Here is a 27,254-nt window from a genome sequence, read left to right on the forward strand (position 1 = left end):
CACATCCAGCTGGGGCAGGATGATTTTGAGTTCAAGGGAAACCTGGGCAATTTAGCAAGACTCCTTATCTCAAAAAATATTTTAGAAAGTAAAAATAAAGGGGGGCAAAGTTCTGAACAAAAAATTTATTGAAAAAACAACAGAATGGCATATACATAAACAGATGATTGGAAATGAGGATATAGCTCTGTGGTAGAGCACCCACTTAATACACACAAGGGCCGGGGCACTTAACCGCCAGGTTAAAAAAAGACTACTATTCACATGATTCCATATGAAATACCCCAAAGTCCAAAGTAAACAAATCTATACAGACAGAAAATAGATCAGTGATGCTAGGAATGAGAATAAGAACCACAAATGGGAAATGATGAAAATATTTACTAAGATCCACAAAATTATACACCTAAGTGAATTTTCATATGTGCATGTATGCCTTAATAAACCTGCTTAAAACATCCAATTTAAGTCCCCAACAATACTTATATATAACATTTTGCTCCAATTTTCTCATACTGTATGTATTCTCTCTTCCCTACATAAACTATCCTCAAAACTTTTACTCTCCTCTCTATTCTCTTAGCCACGTCCTTCTTTAGTGAGTTGGTTAATGTGGGTTTTGTAGTCCTTTTGTTTCTTTGCTGCCACACTGATCTATATCCCAGGCCTTTTTCTTTTTTAATTTTGAGACAAGGTCAAGTCGTCCACAGTTCTAGAATTAAAAGCATGCACCATCACATCAATCTTAGCCCTATCTTTAGGATGTATATTCCTTATTTTAAAAAACAGAACTTCTTCTTATTCCTCATCCACTATAAAGACCTAATCTGTACAGTACTACTAAGTTAAAATTCCAACACTTGCCAGGGAGGGGGGTAACAGCAATGAAAAATAAATTAAGCCATAAGAGTAGAGCCTTCATGAGTGGTATCAGTGCCCTTATAAAAACGACCAAGAGGAGCTCACATTAAAAATAATATTTTTAAAATTTTCTCACATTCACTTTTAGACATGTGAAGACAAAAAAAGAAAACAGCAGTCTGCAACCCCAAGGCCTTCACCAGAACTCAATCATACTGGCACCCTAATCTCAGGCAGAAGCACCCAAATATAAAATAAGTATGTTGTCTACAAGCCAAATAATCTAGTTTATAAGCCAAATAATCTATGGTACTTGGTTGTAAAAGCCTGAAATAAGACAGTATGCTTTCTGAAAATGATCTGTATCATCTTTACTCTGATCCCTTGCATAGGCAGCATCTTTCAGCATTTTGCAACAAATATTATATGTTACTGTATATTTTAAAAAAATAGTTCTAAAAACTTATAAAAATTGAACAAATTAAATAAGGCAAAGAATTTCAAGTAAATACTTGAACTCTAATAAAGTCACAATTACATTTACCATACAAACAGGTACACATTAAAAATGGTATACTTACAAATTAATGCTACTTACGTTTCTGTATCTGACACCAGTGATTCATTATTGCATACATCATTGAAGGTATGAAGTTGATTCTGTAATTAGAGAAAAAAAATTAAAAGTTTTCTCCAAAATGTGGCAAGAAACATACTAAACCAGTTGTTTTAACAATGTTAATCAGAACTAGATTAAAGCTGTAAAATGTAAGATAGATAGGGGCTAGGGATATGGGTCAGTGGTACAGCACCTGCCTGACAAGTGTAAGGTCCTAAGTTCAAATTCCAGCAACAAAAAAACAAAAACAAAAACAAAAAAAGTAAGACAGATTATCAGGTCCTGACCTAAATACCCAATCTCCCAAACAAACATACAAGCAGAGGTTAAATAAAAAGAGACAAAGTGTATGATTTTTTTAGGGCTCCAGGAGGGTCAAAACCCTTCAATTAAGCTCACAACTCCCAGGGCTAAGACAAAGACTTCTTTGGACCACCTACTTTATATATGAGGTCCAGTAACAAGGGGCGGGGAAACTGAGGAAAGTGAAGGCAATGAGTAGGACCCTTGGGAGTCACTTCAAAGACATCTCCAAGTAATGAATTAAGTCAATTCAATAGCACAGTCTTATCATGAAGACATGGTAGAAGTGAGACTGTAGAAGTAATTTCTGCAGCTGCAGTCTCTATCTTGTTAATTGGGGTTGGAGCCAAGTGTCTGCAGCTGTAGTCTTATCATGCCCTTTGAGGTATCTCTGGCCTCACAGACCACTACAGTCCTCAGCCAGGGCCAGAGGTTCCCTTATTATAAATCAGCTCCTGATGCCAGGCAAGGGGCCGAGGCCTAGGACAGACTCACAGATAAACATACAAAGCCAATTTCAGAGCTGCTTTGTAGTGGTCTCCAACAACAGATAATCAGACACACATATTTGTCAATTAGTATGGTTATTTCCTTTAATATTAAAATACTTTCCTTTAGTATAAAAATACTAAAATTTATTCCAAAGTAATACCTTCCCCTTTACTATACCAAGGCACAATTGAGAAAAATAAAGTTGAATGAAGAGAAAACTATAGTCATTGCAAGGGGACAAGTAATGTCATTATAGATACAAAGTTTCAGGAAAGGCTCCCATTTAAAATTTATAGGGGAAAATTTCAAGAAGTCCCTTCTGCATTTATGAAGCCTAATACATGGATAAAATTTACTTACTTAAAATTTGCAACACAACTACAATAAAAGGAAATGTAAAGGAGTAAAGTTAATGGGGACTTCAGACACAAACCAGAAAAAGTATGCTTATTTTTTAGCAAACTATTGCTAAAAAAAAGAAAAAAGATCCAAGGATATCAGATCTTCCTTCTATTCTCCCTTCTCCAAGAAAAGAGGTGACTTCTCATGTAAACAGTATTTAATACTCTATAAAACAATACATTCTTACTGGTGAAATTTCACCTATAGCCTAATAATCTGTCTTCTACCTGACAAACTGAGTATTATCATGTACAGTTCTTTTTCCTTTCAAAATTTTTTTTCACTATAAAAAATAAGAAGTTTTTATTTTTGTTTTCAAATGGTGACCATATGCTATAGTCCCAGCTACTTGAGAAGTTTAGGACCACTGGATGAGTTCAGGAATCCAAGATCAGCCTGGGCAACATTATGAATCACTAACTCAAAAAAATTTTTGTAGGGGCAGAGACAGGGTATCAGTATGTGGTCCAGGTTGACCTCAAATTCACACTGATCCTCCTACCTTAGCCTCCCAAGTGCTGGAATTACAAACACTCATACTTAGCTTCAAAAAGTAAAATTTAAAAACTGATGAAAGAGGGCCCAGGGAAACAGCTCAGTGGCACAAGCGCCTGCCTGGCAAGCATGAGGTCATGAGTTCAACCCCCAGTACCACAAAAAAAAAAAAAAAAAAAGTTGGACCCTAAAATCCAAGAGACCGAAGGTATACATCCTTGTATGTCTATACATACTTCAGCCTCCTCATCCTTAGACTACGGAAAATTAAAAAATCATTTGTGAAGACAATACAAAGTAATCGGTGTAAAACACAAAGCATAATGCCTGGCATAAAGAACTTCACAAACAGTGGGTATCATTATTCTAATAGTCTGACAAGCAAACAAAAATGGTAAAAGATAAAGCAAATATAGCTTACTGTTATCTGACTCAATCCAGCCAACCTCATAGTCAATGTAGGTGACATAAAGTACTTAAATGCAAGATCTAGGCTTTCTTTATCAAAGCATAATGTTGTATCCAATGGTTCTTTCACTGTGCTCCACATTAAGTCAGCCATATTACGAGCGGCACTCTGTCGTAACTCCTGATCAGACAGCTTGCATAAGTACCTGATTCAAAAACAGAAAATACACAAAACCTTAAAAAATACATTTTTCACAAAACACTACTGAAGAACACCCCCAAGTTCAATACTCCTTTTCTCCATACCGCCATAATATTTAGTACAGTAAAACCTGGCATCCTTAGATTTATTCTCAACTTAGGGTACTTCTATTAATTTTTAAAGGACTCTTGACCTGTGGCAGTGTGTCTTTTTGGCAGCAAGTTCAACCTGAATCATCAACTACCAAAAGCCAAGTCATTTAACATGTTCCTGCAACTTCAGCTATTGATGGTACGTGCAAACTGTCCCACTGGTAGCTTATACCACTGGTGATGGAAGTGGTATAAGCATGCATAGCACAGTCATGCAGGTACCACTAGTGATTCATCACTCAGCAGCAAAACATGTGAATTATGGCTCTGCCATGAGTTAACATAGGGTTTTATACCTCACATAAAGATTTATTATTCTTTTAGACCTGGTAAATTTTAGTGGACTTCCTAGACACAGTACATTTCTTCCTCTAAAAGCCAAAATCGTTAACATATGTACATTAAACATTATTCTCTCTGCTCCTAAAATCCACAAACATCTATGTTTCCCACCATGCCCAGATTAATCTTTTTGGCTGTCTCTTCTCTGAATCTTTTTAACATTAGTGCTTCTTAGGGCAAATAGTAGACTGCAAAAATGACCACAAATTCTTCCCATTATTATACATCGAAGTCTCTGCAATGTGACTTCAATTCTCTTCTTATTAAAAACTACCTATGGATGGGGATGTAGCTCAGTGATAGAGCACCTGCCTAGAATGCACAAGGGCCTGAGTTGTATCACCAGTGGGAGTGGGGGTGAGAATGGGGAAAAGAAAAAGAAAAAACATATTTCATCTATTTCATTAGTCTTTTGAATTTGAGCTTTGTCATGTAACTTGTTTTGGTCAACAGAGTGGTAACAGCCATATTGCAGAAACTGAAAAGCCTTTGAGCTTGTCCTCCATTATTAGAAGCCCTTTTACCAGCTAGAGAAGTTAACCTACTACATGCAAGAGAAGTTTGATCCCTCAATTGACAGCAACCAACTGTAGCATGTATATGAATAAAATGCCCACTACCAGCCTAGTAATCATCGAACGGGTACATGAGGTTATACTAGACCACCAAATTTTACTAAAGTCAGCCTAGCTCAACAGAACCATCTAAGCAAACAACCAGAGAAATTATAAATAGCTATTTTTCAAGACTCTAAATCAGGGATTGTTTTCTTAACAGCAAAATCAACTGGTACGGGTCTCTGCTCTAGACTTATCCATAATCTATTTCCACATTCTCTCTCCACTGGTTTCTAAATACTTGTTTCTGCTAACAACTCTTATTATTCTGTTCTGAACCTGTATTCTTTATTTGCTAGCATCACTTAAATCTTCTACTGACCCCTTGAAGTTTTGTCTTTAAATTCTCCTAGTCTTTCAAATCTGTGAATGACATACATAGTACAACAGAGATATATAGTAAAAGGGTGATTTTTAGTGTCATCCACAAGGCTGTCTTTCCTTTTATATACCATAATTACCAACGCTACCATAAGGAACAATTTCTTTCTAGGACCATGGCACCAACATTTTAATTAGCCTACAAGTCTCTTTTCCAGGCCAACTGCAATTTATAGTAAACTTAAAGACTAAGAGTGATCTTTTTAAAAATATCATGACTCATATTGAAAAACAGATTCTCATTGGCTTTGTTTTTTGGGGGTTTTTTTGTAACAGAGATCAAATTCACGACCCTGTGCTTGCCAGGCAGGCACCTGTGCCACTGCTCTAAATCCCTGGTCTTAGATTCCCACTGTTAATATTAAATACAAACCTCACAGTGGTACAAGATCTTGAATAATCTGGCCTTGTTTAATCACTTCAACCTTGTATCATATTTATATTCCCTTGCATATTAGGCTCCACATTAGTCTATTCTATATTTTCACATGTTCTACCCTTCAAATCCATAAGCACTTTTTATATGGCTATGCTAATGTGCATCCTCTGAGTATCACCTAATTAGCTGGTTCAGATGTCACCTTTCAGAAAACCCTTAAATTCTCTATGATATTATCACTCTTTGCTATTCTGATCTTTCTCCAGCAACTCAAGTAGTACCAGGAAAATAACAGGCACACAAATGTCTGCGTGGAAAAAAAAAGGTATAAAAAAACTCCTGATTTTTTTTAATCAAGAAACTTAATCCTTAGAACTGACAATTCATACTCTAAATCTACTCAAACAAATCCTGCTCTACTTCCTTCTTAGATTGAGACCTAAACAAAATTCAAGTGTCATTTTTTCCTTAATGAGATCTTCTCCATCCCCACATTTAAAACTGTACTATCACAGCTAGATGTGTACATGCCTATAATCCTTGCACTTGGGAGGCTGATACAGCCTGGGCAACAGTGAGTTCAAGGTCAGCCTGAAATATGCAGCCAAAGACCCTGCCTCAAATGTTGCCCCCCCCATTGTAATTCATACTCTAGAACTCTTACTCAATTTTTGCTATTTATCCTGCAGAGATCCTGTCTCAAATCCCACCACCATTGTAACTTATACTCTAGTAACTCTTACTCAACTTTTGCTATTTATCCTGTAGTACTTAGCACTGTCTGATGTGCTGTATTTTCTATATAATTGTTTAAAATTATTTTTTCTCTACCATATCCACCTACAACATAGTACTTAGCATGTTTTGGTGACTGAATACAGAATAACCATTATTAATCTCTTTCATTTTTATATAGTATGTAAAACACAAGTCCAACCTAAATCACTAAAAAGTTAACATTAAATTGTGTGTGCTGGCGCATGCCTGTAATCCCAGCATTTGGGAAGCTGAGGTAGCTAGATCACTGAGAATTTGAGGCCAGCCTGGACTATACAGTTCAAGGCCAGCCTGCACTATATAGTGAGACCCTGTCTCAAAAAGTCAAGAAAACAAAGTTAACAAACATAAAATCATATACATCCATAAGAAATACTAAACATCAAACTATGAAAATTGTTCTAGAGGATGTGAGTACAAGAGATGCTCAAATACTCTATAAATTATTAAAACAGATTAAAATAATAGGGGAAATTTTATGAACTCACCTGATAACATAGGTCCTAAAAGGTATAATATGCTGCATGACAGCAGGGATATGTAGCCATATTCTAATCTATAAAGAAACATAAGAACAATATTAATATATAATATGTGAAGTATGTCTTTGACTGTAACAAAAATGAGCATTTACTATTTTGCTACCTCTAAAAACTACACTGTTAAATCAATTTTGAGAATAAGCTACAAAATAAGATCACACGTGTATCAGGTAAGTAATATATTATAGACATATAAATAATAAGCTGTAAAATTAGTATTAGATCTCACTGAAAAGGAAACCCATCTACTTAAATTTATCTTTTAATTATATGCTTCCCTATACATACTTTTTGAAGAATATATACTCTACATTTCTTTTATTATTTTTTCTGAGACATAGTTTCACTTTGTAGTTCAAGCTGGCCTCAAATTTATGGCAATCCTCCTGTTTTAGCCTCCTAAGAGTTGACATCATAGGCTTCTACCACCACAGCCAGTCTCTACACCCGTTCACATGGGAACTATCATACAAAACACTAAGTTCTCTTAGTTTTTTTTTGGTTTTTTTTTTTTTTTTTTGGTCTTTTTCCTTTTTATTGATAGCAGGGATCAAACTCACGACTGCTTGCTTACAAGGCAGGCGCTTATGCCGCTGAGCTAAATCCCCAGCCCAACACTAAGTTCTTTGGTTTTACTACTTCACCCTTCTTCCCAAAGAATATCAATTACACCATGTAGGGAAAATATATCTTATAATCATATACTGATTATAGTATCAGCAGCTATTTAATGAAATAAGCTCTTACTGAAAGTACCCTCAACTGAATTACAACAAAAGTTATAATAAATTGATTTCCTTACATTTTACCATGTGCTATTCTAATATATTTCTAAATCCAATGTGTTTACATTATACTATTTTAATAAATAATGGCCTATATGTCATAAATATTCAAATCAAAAACAAACTTGGGAACAGAGAACATGTCTTAAAGTTAGTCGGGAATGTAGCTCAGTGTCTAAGTACAATCTCAGGTAAAACACATACACAGAGTAATGGCTATTTTGTGAATTTTAGAGTTCAATTTTATGCCTTCTCTACAATTACTACAGTATAATTACAATGTCAACACAATTACTCAGATTTCAGTTTTTTTTCTCTCAGAGGAAGCCAAAGTTAATAAAAATTTCTATCAAGTAAATTAAAGCAGAATAAAAAGTACTCAATAAAAACTAAAATGAGTAAAATGTATCAGTCATTAAGTACTTACGATATATAAAGTATTAAAATACAAACTTAGTTGGGCATGGTGACACACATTGTAATTTCAGCACTAGGGAGGCTGAGGCAGGAGGATCAAAGTGAGTTCAAGGCCAGCCTGAACTATTACATAGTGAGACCGTATCTCAAGAAACCAAAAATAAATAAATAAATAAACCTTATATATATATAAAGGAGATTTAGTTTGGCTCCTAAAATTTAGCTTTTATTGTAATTTTAAATCTCACAACAACCCTTTAAAATAGATACCATCATTCTCACTTTACAGAATGAAATTATAGGGCTTGCGTTGGACTTGATGGTGCATGCCCATAATCCTAGCACACAGTTAGCTAAGCCAAGAGGACCACTGCCAGTCTGAACTACACAGTAAAACCCAGTCTCAAAAAACCAAAAAGGGGAAAAAAGGGCTTGAATTTGGGTTTGAAATGCCACTATAAATACAAAATCTATTTCCTTCACTTCCAATGTATACTACAGTATTTTCAACCTATCAGAAAATCTGGGGGTTAAAAAAAAGAAAAACAAAACATGGAATTCTGGAGCTAAAAATGATCTTGATATATTTATTTTAAATATGAAAACATGCAGGGATGGAGACTTAGCTCAGAGGCATAAATGCTTGCTAGGTAAGTGCAAGTCATGAGTTTAATCCCTGCTACCAAAAGAAGAAAAAAAGACCTTTTGGGGGCTAGGGATATATAGCTCAATGGTACATTGACTGCCTGGCAAGCACAAGAATGTAAGTTTGATCCCCAGTACCAAAAAAAATGAGAGCATGCAAAGCTGGGTATGGTGGCACACACCTACAAGCCAGCACTCAGGAGGGGAAGCAGAAGGCTCACTGCAAGTTCCAGTGCAGCCGGGGCTACAGTGAGTTTAGGGTGAGCCTGGACTACATAAGGGAGACCCTGTCAGAGAGACAGACAGACAGACAGAGAGAGACAGACACACACAGAGAGGAAGGAGGGAGGGAGGAAAGGGTGAGAGGCAAGGGGAAAAGGGGAGGGGGACAGCAGAAAGGTGGGAGAGGAGGAAGCGGGGAGAGACACAGAGGGAGGAGGAGACGGGGAAACAGCAAGGGGAAGAAGAAAAGAAAGCAGAAGGGGAAGGAAAGGGTCAATATATTCAATAAACTTCAATAATGCCACTACATTCAGGGTTCTTTCAGTGTTCTACTTCAGTACAAAAAGAGTTCCATTGGAAACAGTGCAGTAAAACTTTGGTTATTTTTTACACAGTATTTAATATAGAGATCAATGAAAAAAAGTTAATTTCAACAGTTATTCAAATTCTAATTGTACTATAAAATTTTTTCTAAAAGTGGTTTATACTCCTGTAATCCTAGTACTTGGGAGGCTGAGGCAGGAGAATCATTTCCAAGTTTGAGCCCAGCCTGGACTACAAAGTGAGCCCAAGGCCAGCCTGAACTGCATAGTAAGACCCTGTCTCAAAAAGACAGACAGACAGACAGACAAGAAGGAAAGAAGGAAGGAAGGGGTTTCTGCTTTCAAGTTTTTCAAACATCCACAGAAAAAGTGTTAATGCACAGGTAAATTATTGAAAACCTGCCTTTTCCACACACAAAATTCATGTTACTGAAATGCTAGACATGAGTCTCAAGATCAATTCCAAACAATACTTACATTAGACACAACTGTAATAAATGCGTGAGCTATAAGAAATGGCAAAGTTTCAGGAGTCCCATACTCGAAGCAATCCTTCATGAGGGAAAGACCATTTTTCCCACAAAACAAACACACGTAACGAAGCAAATGCAATGGAACTTCTACATCCTGTGGGGGAAAAACTTTATTTTAAAACTCATCAAAAACAACTGTCTTTTTATTAGTAACACTGCAAAGATACTAATGAGACATAAAAATAAATTCAACATATGAAGAAAAAAGCCAATCATCAATTTTCTATAAACCTTAGAATGAAAAGAGATGAACACTTACATTCATATCACAGAATGCCCCTAATATGTTACTTTCTTGAGTTGATATATCCTAATTTAAAAAAAAGTAAATAAAATTAGAACATAATTAATAATTTTAAAAAACATACAATCTTCTATAAGACTAATTCCTATCAAAATTCAATGAACAGATTATTCTGCAATTGTTTATCACAGATATATTTCTAATTGAAGCTAATATATTTAACTCTAAGATAAGACCCTTCTTAAAGAAACATTTCTAAAGTATGTATTACGTAGTAATTTCCTTCTTAAAAACGATTTAACCTTTCATTAAAAATCAAGAGTCTTTCGTTTGTTTGTTTTGAGACAGGGCCTTGATACCATAGTTTACCCTAGCCTTGAACACACTGTATAGTTCAGGCTGGGCTTGAATTTCCTGCTATCCTTCAGACTTACTCACTGAAGTGCTGGATTTGCAGGCCTGCAGTACCACCACGCCAGACCAAAAAAAAAAAAAAAAAATCAGGATGATTCCTATAAAAAATCTAATTTGATTTGGCCTCAAAAAAATAAAAAATAAAGACTTTCCACAATGTACTTTCCATACAAAAGATTTAAATTACCTGAAAGCACAAGCACAGTTATCCAATAGTTGATGAGAATAAAACCAGTTATGATCTTTCTGAAAAGGCAATTTGGTAGTATTTATCAAAATTCAAAATGCATAGACAAGCACAGTGGCACATGCCTGAATTCCAGTACTTGAGAGGCTGAGGCAGGAGGATCATTGTGAGTTCGAGACAACCCTGGGCTGCAAATTGAGTTCAAGTCCAGTCTGAACTACACAGTGAGATTCTGTCTCAAAAAGACCAAATAAATAAATAAATAACAATAAAAATGTACCCTGTCTCTGAACCAGCAATTCATTTTTTGGATGCCCATCCTGAGGAACTAATTAGAGAAGTATTGGAATATATATGTAATAATGATGCTCACTCAAAATGGTTTAAAAGACCGCAAATTTAGAAACATCTGAAATAGGGGCTGGGGATTTAGCTCAGAGGCATAAGCACCTGCCTTGCAAGCAGGCAGTCCTGAGTTCGATCCCTGATACCAATTAAAAAAAAAAAACAGAAACACCTGATATCCATCAACCAGATCAGTAGATGGTTGCACAACTCTATAAATCTATATCTCTATAAAATAATCTGTACAGTTTAAGCAAATGATTTTTATGGTATATAGGTTATATCTTCAAAAAGCTGTGAAAAAATAAGGTGGTTACATATATACAAGTAGAGAAAGATGATGATCTTGTATTACATGTAAGAATGGATTTATGATCAGGATCTGATAAATTTTTAAATGTCTGGAAAGACTTGAGCTAATCAGGTAAAAATAGAATTTCTGAAAAGATGAAGAAGAGGGTCAAGGCTTTTAAAGTCTGTGTTTTGTAGATTCAGTATTTTTTAAGTTGTTAGCCAGGAGTGGTGGCATACCCCTGTAATTCCAGCACACAAGAGGCTGAGGCAGGAGACAACACCCCAAGTTCAAGACCAGCCTGGACTACACACTGAACATAAGCCCTGCCTGAACTACACAGTGAGACTCAGACTCAAAAAAAAAAAACACAAAACTATTACATTGGAAATGTGGATTTTATAATCAGAAAGCCAATATATTCTTCTGAAAACCAGTCACTGAAGGACTCTATTCATTGATTGCCCTTATCTATTTTACAGTAGTGTACATCTGTAATCCCAGCACTCTGGGAGGCTGAGAGTAAATTCAAGCCCAGCCAGGGCAAAACTCTGTCTCAAATAAAAAGCAAAACAGACATAACTCAGTGTTAAAAACCCTAGGTTCAACTTCTAGTAATATAAGTTTATATCTAATAAAGCAACTACACAAAATCCTCCCTTATACATTCATGGTTCTCAATTAGAATTTTACCTCAAAGACCACATGAAACAACTGCTTTCAACAAAGAAGTCACACGAAATGATTTCAAGAGTTATTTAATAAGACTGAGGCACTTTACTACAAAAAGTACAAATAGGGCAGAGTGTAATTTTTGAAAATAAAAAAATCACCAATGAACATACTGATTTTAGAAAAATAGACTTAGTACACTTAGAGTTCTCTCATTAAAAAATGGTTAACTGGAAAAATTATTTTTATATGAATTTTTCATATTTAGGTCCTTATCAAGCTATTGCTATTTCTAGCAATTTTCAATAGCTAAGTTAAGATAATCAAACACTATTTACATGATGTTCCAAAAATTAAAATTTTCACGTTTTCATGATGGCTTCCCTTTTTGTTGAAAAGACGCAAATATGACATTTTAGAATGTTTAAATATATCATATACAACAGATCCTTTTAAAAGTTTCTGTTATAGGGCCAGGGATTTAGCAAAGCAGCATAAGAACCTGCCTGACAAGCACGAGGTACTGAGTTCAATCCCTCGTTCCCCGCCCCCAAAAAAAATAAATAAATAAGAAAAAAGTTTGTTACTACCATATGCCAACTCTTTGAAAAAGGAGTACCGGACTTCTGGGAGAACATGGCAGACAGATAGCAGCAGCTACGGAGGCTCTCTGAAACACCCAGCTTAGAATTCAGGAATGGTGCTGAGTAAGGAATCATAAGTAAGAGGAGATATGCCCCAGTAATCCAAGAATGAACTGGGCTGAGAGAAACCAACTGGGAATGCAATCCTGGTGCTATAACAGAAAAAGATAAAGCCTCAGAGTGGAAGCTGGAGCCCGCGCCATTGGAAGCCTCGATTTAAGTTTCCCACTGCTGCTGCTGCATCTGCATCGGCTCGGCAGGGAGAGAGACGCGCGGAAGCTCTAAGAATGGGAATCAGTGAACGGAGTTGAGAGCCGGACGGGCGGGGAGCCGTGCATCCACCTCCGGTGAGTGAGGGAAAACTGGGACTCTCCCACGGTCTAGGAGACTCCAACAGAGGACATTCTGGGACCGGGCAGACTTGTGGGAACAGGGCACTGAGTGACTTCAGTCACGTATCCCCCTCTCAAGCGGGATTGGTGAGCACTGCCTAGCCCACGTGATGCTGCTGGCTGAGACCCAGTAGGCTAGCACAGGACAGGTCCCAGCACCTGAAGGTGACCTGGAGGGGCGGGCCCTGCATAGGCTGCCTGGTCTGCAACTTCCTGGTGCGCTGCGGTGGGTGGGAACACCTAGCCGGCGCAATTCAATCAGACTGTGGCTGACAGGGAAGGAAGCTGGGCCTCCTATATATGCTTGCATATATAAGGAACAAAGAATATGGGAAGAGGCAGCAACGAGAAAGGGTCCTCGGCCCCCAATCCTGAGAAAGAGACAACAGCAGACACAGCACCAATAGATATAAAGCGCTATCTCGAGAGCCTCATAGACAACTTCAGGAATGAAGTTATTAATGACCTGAAGCAAGACATAAGCAGAATAGTTAGAGAAATGCTAAGCACCGCGCAAGAAAAAACTGATGGTGGAATGGAAGAACAGAAAAAGAGGGGAGAATTGTTTAATGGAGAAAATAAAGAAGCATAGAATACGTGAAGCAGGTTCAAAGAGACTACCAGGAAACTAAAAACTCTATCGAAAACTGGCATAACAGCTTGAAAGAAACTAAGGACAGATTATCTGAACTGGAGGGCAGATTTGTAATATGGGAGCATGAAATGAAAAACTTCTTAAAAATAACAAAGAAACAAACAGCAATAATACAAAGACTAGAAGATGATAAGAGGGTCTATAACTTAAGAATTAAGAACATAAAAGAAGAAGTAGGGATACAAACAAATGAACTACAAAAGCTACTCAGAGAAATAATCCAGGAGAATTTTCCTAATTTAGCAAAAGGTAAAGATACTCAGTTGTATGAAGCATACAGGACCCCACCCACCTACAACTCAAACAGAGCAACAACCAGGCATATAATAATTAAAATTCTAGAAATCCAATACAAGAATAGAATACTAAAAGCCGTCAGAGACAAGAAACAGATCACTTACAAGGGAACACCCATCAGAATTACAGCAGACTTCTCGACACAAACCATCAAATCACGAAGAGCGTGGGGGGAAATAATTCAAGCTTTGAAAGATAATAATCTCCAGCCAAGATTGATATATCCTGCACAACTATCCCTGGAAATTGATGGAAAAACAAGGTGTTTCCAGGATAAAGAGGAACTAGGGGAATATGCAACCACCAATTCAACTCTACAGAGAATACTGCAAGATATTCTAAAAAAGAAAAATACGAAAAATCCAGAAGTAGCGGCAGAGAGGCCACAATGAATGGAGCAGAAAACAAAATGAAGAAGACAAACTGACAACTAATGACAGAAAAAGAGCTCAACAGAAATGAGGCAGAGAAGATTGGATAGGAACAGCTATTTTGGAGAAAATGATGTCTTGAGAGATAGTGCTGATTTAGTATCATCTTATTTTGAAGTCTCATCAAGCTTTTGTTCTTCTGTCTCCATTGGTCTAAACAGATGGTATCTTATTGGATTTTATTATATATGATAGTATAAGCAAAACCTTTTATAGACAAGGAGATTGTACAGAAACCACTGTTCATTTTCTGTTGGTTGATTCTAAATACCCTGTAATACTGTCATTCTCTTGAATAGTTTTACATTGTTTTGATATATTTGATGCTACAGTATACGAAGTTATACTCAAAGATCTCAAGGAAAGAGACAATATGGTAACTACTTTTATGTCGGGATAATCTTGTGGTGAAACACTATTTTGCTTAAATGGTTATGTTTTGATCTGCGCTGATTTGCTGTTATGCCCTCTTTTATCTCAATCTCCATTTTATTATTTACTTTTTTATCCTTTTAATTAAGGGAAAAATAAATTGAAAAATAGCGGGATATATTATAGTAACCTACTTTGACTTTCCATTATCTTGATTTAAAGCCCTGTATTGCTCTCACCATCTTGTTTTGACTGATGTTCCTCTATTCTGTTTTGCTTGATAGTACCAGGTTCGAAAGTTTAGGCAACAACTGTGAAGATAGTGGGATTCATTATGACGCCCATTCTGGTTGACTATTGTCTACTTTTGAAGACCTGTAATGTCTCCAATGTTTTGGTTTTGTTCTTTACTGTTTTGTTCAAATTTTGTTGTGACTAATGATATAGGCAATTCTATTGGAGATAGCGGGAGGCATTATGGTAATCATTGTTGATCATCTAGTATTATGCCTTTGCATTATCTATTACGTCCACCCTTTTGATTTGACTGACTGTTCTGTTATGTCACATTTGGTCCTACTCTCTTCCAAAAAAGTAATAAGAACTGTGGGAGCAACAAAACCCAAAATGTGTAATGGTCATTGTACAAAAGCGAGGAAAAGTAAGTGCTCTAAACGATATAACTGCATGTATATTTAAGTGTATAGGATAGATAATGATATTGCTGAGTTTTGTTGGATCATTGAACAGAACTGTTTCCAGAACAGTCTCACTGTTGGAATGTCCACTTTATAAGCTTTAATTTTGTAACTTGAACAATTATTTCTAGGATGACAAGATGTAATCCATTAACTAGTGATTTCCTGTTATTTTTTTTCTGTAAATCTGTGTAACTTGTACCCTTTCTCTGCTTTTTTTCTTTTTCTCCTTAAATAAAATTTTAAAAAAAAGAAAAAGGAGTACCATCATAAAATGCAAATATGTACTAATAAAAATTAAAAACTGAAAAAACTTTCTCTATGAGAGTAGTCAAAGAATTCTGTAACAGACCACAATATGATTTAAAATATTCTTATGGATGATTCTAATAAGGAAACTACTAATTCCTTGGGCTATTTTTTCATATCATCTCAATTAGGTATGAAAATATTCTAATAAAAAAGGACTATTATTTTCTAGAAAAATGACATTTAATTCAAGACCCTAGGTTCAATCCCCAGTATAAAGAAAGGAAGGGAGATAAGAGAAGAAAGGGAGCGAGGGGAAAAAATTAAAATTAAAAAAATAAAAATTTAAGCCAGGCGAGGTATGAGCATACCTGCAATCCCAGCACTTGAGTAACTGAGGCAGGAGAATCATTGAAAGTTCAAGACCAGCCAGGGGCTGAGCTCAACGCCAGCCCGAACTGCATAAAGAGACCTTATCTCAAAAAGATCAAAAAAAGTTAAATTAAATTAAAAAACAAAGTCGAGGATTTAGCTCAGCCACATAGGCACCTGCCTGGCAAGCATGAGGTCATGAGTTCGATCCCTGGTACAAAAAATAATAATAATAATTGTGAGAAAAATTAAAAAGAGAGAAGAGAGATGGGAAAAAAGGAAAGGGGACATAGAAAAAGAGAAAGGAAAATAAGGGAGGGAAAGAAATGAAAAATTTAGAGAAGCTAAGTATGAAAGTTACAGAATATATAATCTAGAAATATGACACAATTCATCCTGTGTCATTTCAAAGGATGGAGTTAACACATTCTCACTGCCTTAAACCACACAGGTGGCTGAAGCCTCCAGACAGAGAAAAAGTAAGCTCATCCTGAACTTAAGAAGTCTTATTGTGTCTACTACCTTTGCCTGCTTTAAATACTACTAAAATTACCATATTAAGCCAATTTACCATAGAGGAGAATAAAAAGTCATGGGGAAAAAATACAAGCCCCAAGATAGTAGCCAGCACCAAATGCCAGACATGCAAGTGAGATCTGGACTGCTAATCCACCATCAAAGCATAAATGAGCACAAAGAAACTAACACAGGGAATGCCCAACCAAATCCACGAAATCACTAGAAACAACAAATAACTGCTCTTAAGCCACTAATGTATCACATTGAATGGTCTCATTCTCTTTCTAAAATGAATCCTTTTTTCTAAAGCTAAACACTTAAAAATGTAAAAATATCCACAGTTAATCACTTTGACTTACAAATTTACAAGCTTTTTTTTAAAAGGAAAATTCCAGTCTGTCATCTATGAAATCAAAAATTCTCTGTACTTCATTTGCAATTAAATAATTGTTTTTTCAAAGAGTCACAATAAGCAGCATACATACACCTATAGCAACAAAATGTTTTTATCACTAACAATTTAATTTCAATGATTAAATTTACAAATCCTTCCTTAATAAGACAATACTGAGCAAATTTTCAACACAAATTGCTACAAAAGTGTTCTTAGAAAACAAAATATGTAAAAATAGTAAGCTTTATGAATTTTTCCACCATAACTGTCTTTATATCATTCATAACTGACAAATAGGATGCCAAGCTATGACTTAATAATTAATTATTTAAAATACCTATTTTAACATACCTCTATAGTAGGATGAGTATTATGCTTGTACGCAGTATATAAGGGAAACTGAATTTGGAAAATTTTTGCTACACATAGTAAGAGTTTTTCCTTCTCATCTGTATTCCATAAACTAAAAGGATCAGAACTCCTTGAAGATTCTTCCACAGGCAGATTACAAATTCTCGCAGAATTTGATTTTTTCTCTATTGATTTTTGTCTTTCTGCACTTCCTTCATTACATTCTCTATCTATATTCAGTGGTTCTTCCGCTTGATTACTCTCATCTTGCCATGTGGAATCTACATTTATAGTACAATGTTTACAAAGCTGGTCCCGGAGCACTTGAACTTGCGCAATCACTAAGTTAATAAGTGCACACACTACTTGGTTAAAAATCTCCAAATGCTTATATTCCTTGAAGCAGCATAGACATTGCCTGAAAGAGAAAATTCAATAAATTAATGCTTTCTAAAAAGGCATTGGTCATTTTTCATACTAAAAAACAAGAATGCAAATACTAAGCTTTTATTTTCTTCTCTCTGATAAAGTAGCACCATAACAACTTATAAAGATAGTATCACCTTAACTGGAATTTTAGTCAAAGTTACCATGTTAGGTTTACAACTATCATCCTCTTTCATGTATGTAACTATCTGTCCTTCTTCAAAAAGAACTTTTTTATTTCTTTTTGGAGACATAGCTCAGGCTGCCCTGAACTCACTATGTACCTAGACTGGTCTCAAACTTGTAATGATCCTCTTGAGTGCTGGGATTGTAGGTGTGCCACCATATACTTGGCTACAAAGAACTATTTAACAATAAGAACTATAGTATGTTTCTTTGACTCTCTAGTACTGAGTACTCAATGTATGCTTAATAAGTATTAGAAAAATGGCAGTAATAAAATACTTTATTAGTAAAAGTATAGAACTCTATAGTTATGTAATTTGTTTTTAATTATCAGCTAATAAAATAACTACCTTCTTAAGTTAACTATTTAACTGAAGACTATTTGGGATGGTTTTTCTGACTGATACGACAAACATATGTGCATGTACACGCTTTACTGTATTTTCTTCTTTTTATTCCCGCCCCTACTCCAGTACTGGTACTGAACCCAAGAGCATACTATCACTGATACCCAGTCCCTTTTATTTTTTATTTTGTGAAAAGATCTCTCTAGGGGGCTGGGGATTTAGCTCAGCGGCATAAGCGCCTGCCTTGCAAGCAGGCAGTCGTGAGTTCGATCCCTGATACCGATAAAAATGAAAAAGACCAAAAAAAAAAAAAAAAATTAAATTAAAAAAAAAAAAAGAAAAGATCTCTCTAAATTGCCCAAGTTAGCTAGCCTTTAATGTGCAATTCTCCAACCTCAGCTTTTCAAGATAGCTAGGATTATGGATGTGTACCACAACACCTATCAACACATTCTTTAATGCCAGTAAAAAGTTAAAAATAGAAACAAAAAAATCAGGAAGTAGTATATGCAAATTTAGTTCTCTTAAATGTGTTTACTTAGTAGTACAACACCTACAGGTAATTAGAAGTGTTTTGTATATCTATAAGAAGTAATGCACACAGAAGAACCTGGGTCTAGTAAAATTAATATTCAATGACAGATGACAGTTAAGCAATTACTTATAATTTGTGCCTAGTGATATTAATACAAACCAAAATATCTATACTGTAGTCCAAATAGATCACCAACTTCCCATACAATGTAGAAATAATTTCATGTCTACAGTTATGATGAATGGCCAAATTCTTGGATATTCCTACATGTAGAAGGTGAAGCACAACACTCCTCCTTGAACATAGACAGTGCTCACTTTCTAATGAGTAGAATGTGGCAGACATAATGTATGACATCTAAGACTAGGTCATAAAAGACACTGCCATTATGTTACAATACTCAAGCAGCCTGCAGAAATGTCTACATTAGAAAGAACGAAGTAAGGCCTCTCATTAACCAGCAATATCTTGACAAGTACATAAACTGAGTCAAACTGGAACAGGTCCTCTAGCTCCATGCAAACTTTCAGATGACTACAACTGGGCCAACATCTTGACCAAAACCTTCTAAGAAAACTTAGTCAGAACCAACCAGCTACACCACTTCCACATTCTTGTCTCATGGAAGCATCCAAGATAATAAATGGCACTGCTCTTAAGATATTACTTCTGAAATAATATTACACAGAAATAAATGGTACATTATGCCTGTTCTCCAGCAGCAAAATGAAGCTTCTACTTCTAAGGGCCACCTCTTATTTTTAAAATTATAATAATTTCTACAAAAAAAAAAAATACATTGGGGCTGGGGATTTAGCTCAGCGGCATAAGCACCTGCCTTGAAAGCAGGCAGTCATGAGTTCGATCCCTGGTACCGATAAAAACGAAAAAGACCAAAAATAATAATAATAATAATACATTAATCCTAAAGAGATTTTTTTGGGGGAGAGATGTCTTTTTTGAGACAGGGTCTTACTATGCAGTTCTGGCCAGTTTTGAACTCATTTTGTATCCCAGGCTGGCCTCAAACTCATAGCATACCTCCTACCACAGCTTCCCCTGTGCTAAAATAACTGGCAAGTGCCGCCACATCCAGCTAAAGTTTTGTTTTGTTTTTCCTGATGATCGAAGTTGATCAAGAAAAACTAGCTTTAAACTGACAAAATGAAAAAAAAAAAAAGATAAATTAAAAATAAACTGGCATAATGACACACACCTATAATAGCATTTTGGGAGACTGAGCTGGGAGAATCACAAGTTCAAGTCCAACCTGAAGAACTTAGTGATTTAACAACATCTTGTCTGAAACTGAAAAGGAATGGGGATGTAATTCAGGGGAAAGGTCTTGGATTCAGTCCTCAGTAAAAAAACATATGCATACATGCATACGCATACACACACACACACACACAAGCTTTAAAGTGAGAAGCAATAAATTTAAGTATTTTTACTTAATAAAAATAGAATTTCAGTCAACATGAGAGGCCCTAAGTCAGGCCGAAAGGCCCATGCCTGTAATCCTAACACTCAAGAGAGGCTAAGGCAGAGGGATGGCAAGTTTGAGGCCAGCCTAGGCAACTTAGGGAGACTATCTCAAAATAAAATTATATATGCTGGAGATGTAGCTCAATCCCTCAGCACAAGAAAAGAAAGGGAAAAGGAAGAGAAAAGAAAGGAAAGCAGGGGAGGGGAGGGGAGGCAGAGGAAGAAAGGAGAGGGAAGCCAAGTTGGGGTTAAATCTGAGTTTAAAAAATTTTTTTTTACTTTAAAAATTAGCTGCTCAAAATAGGCATTAAAATGCTTGGTAGATCTGGGGATATACAGCTCAGCAACACAGCACATGCCTAGCAAGTAAAAGATCCTGCGTTTGATTCCTGGTATCAAAAAAACAAAATAAAATAAAATAAAATGCTTGGTAACTGACTAGAAAAAAACCAATTTTTTGTTAAAGGAAACTAATCTTTAAAGACAAAAATTATACAAAGTAACAATTGAGGGGTTGGGATAATGGCCCAGAAATTAGAAGGCTGAAGCAAGAAGACTGCTTAAGGCCAGCCCGGGGTACATAGTGAGTTTAAGGCCATCCTGAATTATATAGTGAGTCCCTATCTCAAAACAAAACAAAACAATAATGCTTTCATCCACTTGAATGGTGTTACACAGTCTTGATATATTTGATGCTATAGCATATGAAGTTATATTCAAATATTTCAAAGAAAAAGACACTATGGTAACTACTATTAAGTCGGATTATTTGGTGGCGAAGCACTAGGTTGCTGAAAGTGTTATGCTTTAACCTGTATTGTTATGTTGTTATGCCCCCTTTTACCTCATCCTCTCCCTTATTCATTAGAAAATCATTTAATTTTTTAAAAAAATATATATCAACCAATAAAAAATGCTCCTGGTTCTGTAGGGAAAAAGAAACCCTTTACAACTGTTGGTTAGAGAGTAGATTAGCACAAACACTGTGGAAATCAGTGTGGAGATTCCTCAAAAAATTAGGATTAGAGGTCCCATTCAACCCAGGTATTCCCCTTCTGTGTATCTTCCCAGAAGGATTGAAAAACATCACACCACAGTTCAAAATATACAATAGTCACTGTGAAATGGGAGGAAACTGTTCAATAAAAAGAAGAAACTAAGATAGGGGAAAAGAGAAAGGATAGAAGGGAAAAGAAAAAAAATGCAAGTTAGTTATACCATTAGTGTCACTTAGTTCACTGAATAGGAAAGACTGTGCTAATATTGATTGAATTTTTATGCCCATATTTTGTATTTGAGTGACTAAAGATAATGTTGTATAATTTATCAACAATTGTTACTTTTTCATTATTTTGCTGTGAAAATTTGTTTTACCTTTTCTTCTTAGTATTAACAAATAAAGTAATAAATTTAAAAATATTAAAAACAAAACAACCTGATCTGAGTCTTTGCAGATTCAAAATAGTCAAAGGAAGCAAAGCTTAGGTAGGAAGACATAAATATACACATACATGCAAAATGTAACTACATACCCTGTTACATGAATTATACATTTTATTCTTTCATTGAACTCTGAGAAGTATATGTATTTGAATTCTCAACAGCCACAATGCAAAAGAAAAAGTATCTTTAAATAAAAAAGATCAATTTGATTTTATGTATTCTCTGTTCATACCCCACTACAAATATATCTAACATGAAAAAAGACATCTGTTCTCCTTTGGGACAGAAATATTGAAACAAAGATGACACACATTAAATTTGGGATGATACAAAACAGAAATAATGAATGACTTAACAATGAAGGAAATAAAGTTGAAAAAGGGATACAAAAGGATATACCAATAACAAATCTAACACAAACAACACTGGAAAAGCTCAGGACTGAAAGCACTAGACATCTATTTGGGCAAAGATGAAACACTGGCAAAAATTAGGATTCAATGAAAGGAACACCAAATATCCTTCCCTGCCCAACAACCATACTAAATCTCACAGCCAAAGACTGAAATATTTTCTTAAGACAGTAAATATCGGGGCTGGGGATTTAGCTCAGCGGCATAAGCAGGCAGTTGTGAGTTCGATCCCTGGTACCGATAAAAACGAAAAAGACAATAAATAAATAAATAAATAAATAAATAAATAAATAAATAAATGGACAATAAATATCAAGAGAAAAAGGTCATTTACCTCCAGCAAAAAATAAATAAAAAAACCTCCATGCATCATTTTGCTATCACACAATACAGGCAAACATCTGAGATGCCCAACTCTTGAAAAACCTCCAGTTAACTCACCTTTCTAGTGCCCCTGTTACCCATCAGAGGATAGTCAAGGATAGTGAGATTTTCAAGAAAAACCTACATCTCAAAAGGCAGGTATAACAGTATGAAGATTCTGGGGGAAAAAGGTTTTGAATATAATGTGTATCCTAAGAGAACAGATACTCATTTACTAAAACAAGAATGAAATTTTATAAAATAATAAATTTGGATTACAAAACTGAGTACTTTGGGGCTAAGGGAATATTGCTTAGTATCCATCCAGCCCTGAGTTCAATTCTCAACATGGCAGCAGGGGAAAAGACCTTCACTGCACACACATATATATTGGAAGTATGTATTTTTACAAGTAAATTGGTTATAATTTTAAAACCTATCAAAATCATATCGATTTCTAAAATTCATTAAAAAGTCCAGAAGGGAAAAAGAAGAAACTTCCCACAAGTAGAATAGAAATTGGGGAGAAAAAACATATAAAGTCAGTTAAGACTAACAATCAGTATTTCCAGAAAGACAAAGCAGAAAATACGGAGTAAGAAAATTATGAAATAAAAACCTCACCAAAACACATAATCATGTAATTTTTGAAACTAAGGGAGGATATAAAGATCCGAAAATCTTTCCTTAAGCTTATTTGCTAAGAACAATAGGAAAAAGCTCAGGATAAAAACAGCATGTACTCCTCCAAAGCACTACCAGAATCTAGGATACAATGGCACAAGTATCAAAATTCTTAGGAAAAGTAATTTTCCACATAGAATTCTGTATGCAACAAAACCTGTCAATAAGTACATTAACACAAACAGGTATTTCAGATCTAAAAAGTCTGAAAGTCATTTGTCTCCCATGTCCTCCTTAGAAAACAAGTAAATTTTAAGAAAAAATAATAGGCTTCAGAAAATTTTAGATCTGATACAACAGAAGAACAAAAAAATTAAAGATGATACTTGAAGGGAAGATCACTAGTAATCCTCAGAAGCAATTAACACAAACTAAAGCATAAAGCAGGAGGATAAAGCCAAATGAAATTAGTGGAGGAATGGAAATTACAGACCATCTAATGATGTATAACAATGTAAAAATGTAACTAAAAATTAGAGTGTTTGAGAACATTTAGTGATACATGTGTAAAAAACTTAATGAAAAGTAAGTCAGGGGGCTGGGGATTTAGCTCAGCGGCGTAAGCACCTGCCTTGCAAGCAGGCGGTCGTGAGTTCGATCCCTGGTACTGATAAAAATGAAAAAGACAAAAAAAAAAAAAAAGAAAAAAGAAAAATAAGTCAGTAAACCCCAAGAAATAATGTATGACATGAAATAAACCACAGAACAACTTTTTGGCTTATCCCTAAGAGTATTTTCATTTTTACTGCTAAAGGACAAGGAAGTGTAAAAAGTGACACTATATAATAAATGGAAGTTCATACATAAAACTTATACTTAAAACTTGATGGATAAAGCAACACCACAATAAAAATATAATTTCAGAGCCAGGCATAGTAGAGCACATCTGTGAGTCCAACTATAAAGGAGACTGGGGATACGAAGACCCCAAGTTGAGGCCACCCTAGACAACTTAGCAAGACAGTCTCAAAATAAAATAAAAAGGGGTAGGGATATAGCTCAGCACTTCCTAGTTCAATCCCTACTACCACAAAAAAACAAAAGCGAAAACAAACACAAAAACAAAATGTGAAAATACAGGGGGATAGCCAGGTGTGGTGATTCACACCTGTAATCTCAGTACTCAGAAGGCTGAGGCAGGAGGATCCCAGTGAGTTCAAGGCCAGTCTGAACTATATTGTGAGCCCTTATCTGGAGGGGGAAAAAAGGGAATATAGAGGATGGCATCAAAACAATACCTGAAAATGCAAAAGGAGCTGAAGAAATAAGAGCAAAGGACCTTCTTTTTAATTAGAGGCATTTTCTTAACAACTGATTTTTGGTTTTGAGGTGCTGAGCACTGTACATTTTTATCTTTGCTGTCCCTCTTTTTCTGTTTAACTGATACAAACTCACTCCACAGAGCCGGTTTTATCTCCCACTCTTGATTTTTACTTTCTTGAATAAACTTTGCTACTGCTTTTTGCCTGTTTCATTCAATCCTTTGTTGCAGATGAGAAGAACCTAGAACCAACTCCAGGAGAGGTAAGTAATCCACCGTGTGGTAACATTTAGCTGGTGAGCTACGTTTTAGAAACAAGCTACTCAGTAACAGCAAGGAGCTCTGAACCATCTGCTAAGGAATGTGAAATTTGTAAGATACAAACTTAAACCTATTTTATAAATTTAAAGTAAGTCAGTCAGTTGTTGTGGCTCTTGCCTAAAATCCCATCACTACAGAGGCTGAGGCAGGAGGATCACTGCAAATTCCAAGCAGCCTAGATGAGCTACATAGTGAGTTCAAGGCCAGCTTGAATTACATAGAGTGAGACATTGTCTAAAACAACCAAAATTAAGTAAGTAGTAACACTACCAACATGAAAGATACCCTGCAACATTAATGCTTTTGCTATACAATATTCCTTTCAGATCCTTACAGTGTTTCTCTAATTTACATTGTTCAATTTATTTTCCCTTTCACTTCTGTTCTCCAATTTTCTTCCTATCTCATTCTCAATTTCCTTTTTTGGTTTGTTTGTTTGTTGTTGTTTGAGATAGGGTTTCACTATGCAGTTCAGGGCAGAGATATAGCTTGGGGTTCCTTGAAGTCAATTCCCAGTAACATTTTAAAAAAAAAAAAGGTGTTATATGTTAATACTTGATAAAATGGAAAGACTGATTACAGCAGTACATGAAAAGTCAGATTATAAAATATATACAATAAAATCATACTTTGTAAAATTTTAAATATCCTTGGTTAATCATAATCTCAAACCAAGGACATTCACAAAGTCGTCAGTTATTGCTATGAAAAATGAGTATATTGGTCAGAGATTTAGCTCAACTGCGTAAGCAACTGCCTGGCAAGCACTAGGTCGTGCATTCGATCCTCAGTACCAACACAAAAGAAAAATGCGTGTATTTCCTCAAAGTTTAGTTTTTCTTACAATGACTATATTATTCAAATGATAAAAACAAATATAAAATATTAAAATCTAAAGCTTATAGTAAATTCTTGATATATTTTGTAACTGAGCAATGACCTTTGTATATTTTCATCAATGTATCAGAGGAATCTTGATCACTGATGATCTTTCACTGATTAACCACACATGCTTTACACCACTGAATTATATTCTCAGTCCCATTTCACTGATTTTTTTTATTTTATTGTAGTTCTAAGGATCAAATCTGGGGCCTCATGCATGATATGCAAGTGACCTACCACTGAACCACATACCCAAGCCATACCCTGTTGATGATCTTGTGCTTGTTTGTTAAAACAAGGTCTTGCTATGTAGTCCAGGATGGCCTGAAACTCACAAGAGATCCTCCTGCCTCAACCTCCCAGGTGCTAGGATTATAGGCATGTGCCACCACATCCGGCTTCCTGTTAATATTATGAATGGTACTAACATTTTTTGCCAGAAAACTAACAAAAATGGTAAGGCATTAAGGTTCATTTATGGGCCTAAAGTTAAGATTCAGTTGCAGATTAACTGTTGATAGATGTATATCACCTGTGAGAATCATAACTTTAGAAAAAGAAAAAAAAAAGCCAGGTGTGGTGATACATGCATGTAATCCTAGCACTCAGGAGGCTGAGGCAGGGGGAGGATTGCTGAGTCTGAGGTCAGCCTGTGCTATATTGTGAATTCAAGTCACCCTATATTCCTATATTGCACAGTAAGATCTTGTCTCAAAAAAAAAAATCACAATCTTAATTAGGCAACAGTAATTTCTGAAGCTCAAGAAAGTAAAAGGAAAGGTAAGAAGAATGAGGAAGATTATTATCACAAAGCCCTGCTATGTTTTTTGTTTGCTGAATTGTTTTCCCTGTTGGGGGTAGGTTTTCTTCTTTTAGGGTTAAACTTGGGGTCTTGCACGTGCTAAACAAGTCCTCTCGCACTGAGTTAGTTATATGGACCTTTTTATTTGAGATAGGGTCTTGCTAAATTGCCCAGGTTAGCCTTGAATTTGCCTCAGCCTCCCAGTAGCTAAGATAACAATCATGCACCACTGTGCCCAGTCTCAAGTAGATTTTTTAATTCCTCATCCTTTCTATCAATATGAGTGTAATAATATTCTATTTTTATTATGATCAGCTAAAACTCTCATACTTATTCACATATGAACAACACTGTAAATGTTATACACTATACTTTTTAGTTTAGCTCTTTAGGTTTTAGCTAATATACTAGTCAATGTATATTTCATTTTCCAAAATAAATATTAAAATTTTTAGTTGAAATAGGTGTCCATAAGTAAGTTCCTTCACCAGTGCTGAGGAAGCACTGCTTCCACATATCCTTAGTAAAATCACTGCAGCTATTTCATTACTGTCATTTCACAAATGAGGAAATGAGAGCTTACAGAAACTCATTTGTTACAATAACTGAGTTTACAGGTGGTGAAGCAAGAATTTTAATTCTTGTCTCTTTCACTCTAAGATCGTACTACAAACCACT

At 35.5% G+C, this 27,254-nt stretch overlaps 1 protein-coding gene across 8 annotated transcripts in view; it reads right to left on the reverse strand.

The window, feature by feature from the left end:
• The window catches only part of Usp34 (ubiquitin specific peptidase 34), a 246,358-nt gene that overhangs the window by 186,432 nt on the left and 32,672 nt on the right, over positions 1-27,254 (reverse strand). For 7 of the 8 annotated variants that reach the window (XM_063229478.1, XM_063229475.1, XM_063229480.1 and 4 more), the window contains exons 3-8: positions 17,426-17,843; positions 10,157-10,207; positions 9,842-9,991; positions 6,919-6,986; positions 3,594-3,786; positions 1,460-1,521 (exon numbers count right to left, since the gene is read on the reverse strand). In XM_063229478.1, coding sequence (XP_063085548.1) covers positions 1,460-1,521; positions 3,594-3,786; positions 6,919-6,986; positions 9,842-9,991; positions 10,157-10,207; positions 17,426-17,843 — 942 coding nt within the window. The remainder of the gene's footprint in view (positions 1-1,459; positions 1,522-3,593; positions 3,787-6,918; positions 6,987-9,841; positions 9,992-10,156; positions 10,208-17,425; positions 17,844-27,254) is intronic. The other variant, XM_063229481.1, reaches the window with a different exon arrangement.

The sequence above is a fragment of the Cavia porcellus genome, unplaced genomic scaffold (genome assembly GCF_034190915.1).
Source record: "Cavia porcellus strain 051 isolate PalLab524CR breed Dunkin Hartley unplaced genomic scaffold, mCavPor4.1 scaffold_18, whole genome shotgun sequence".
Taxonomy (NCBI): Eukaryota; Metazoa; Chordata; class Mammalia; order Rodentia; family Caviidae; genus Cavia; species Cavia porcellus.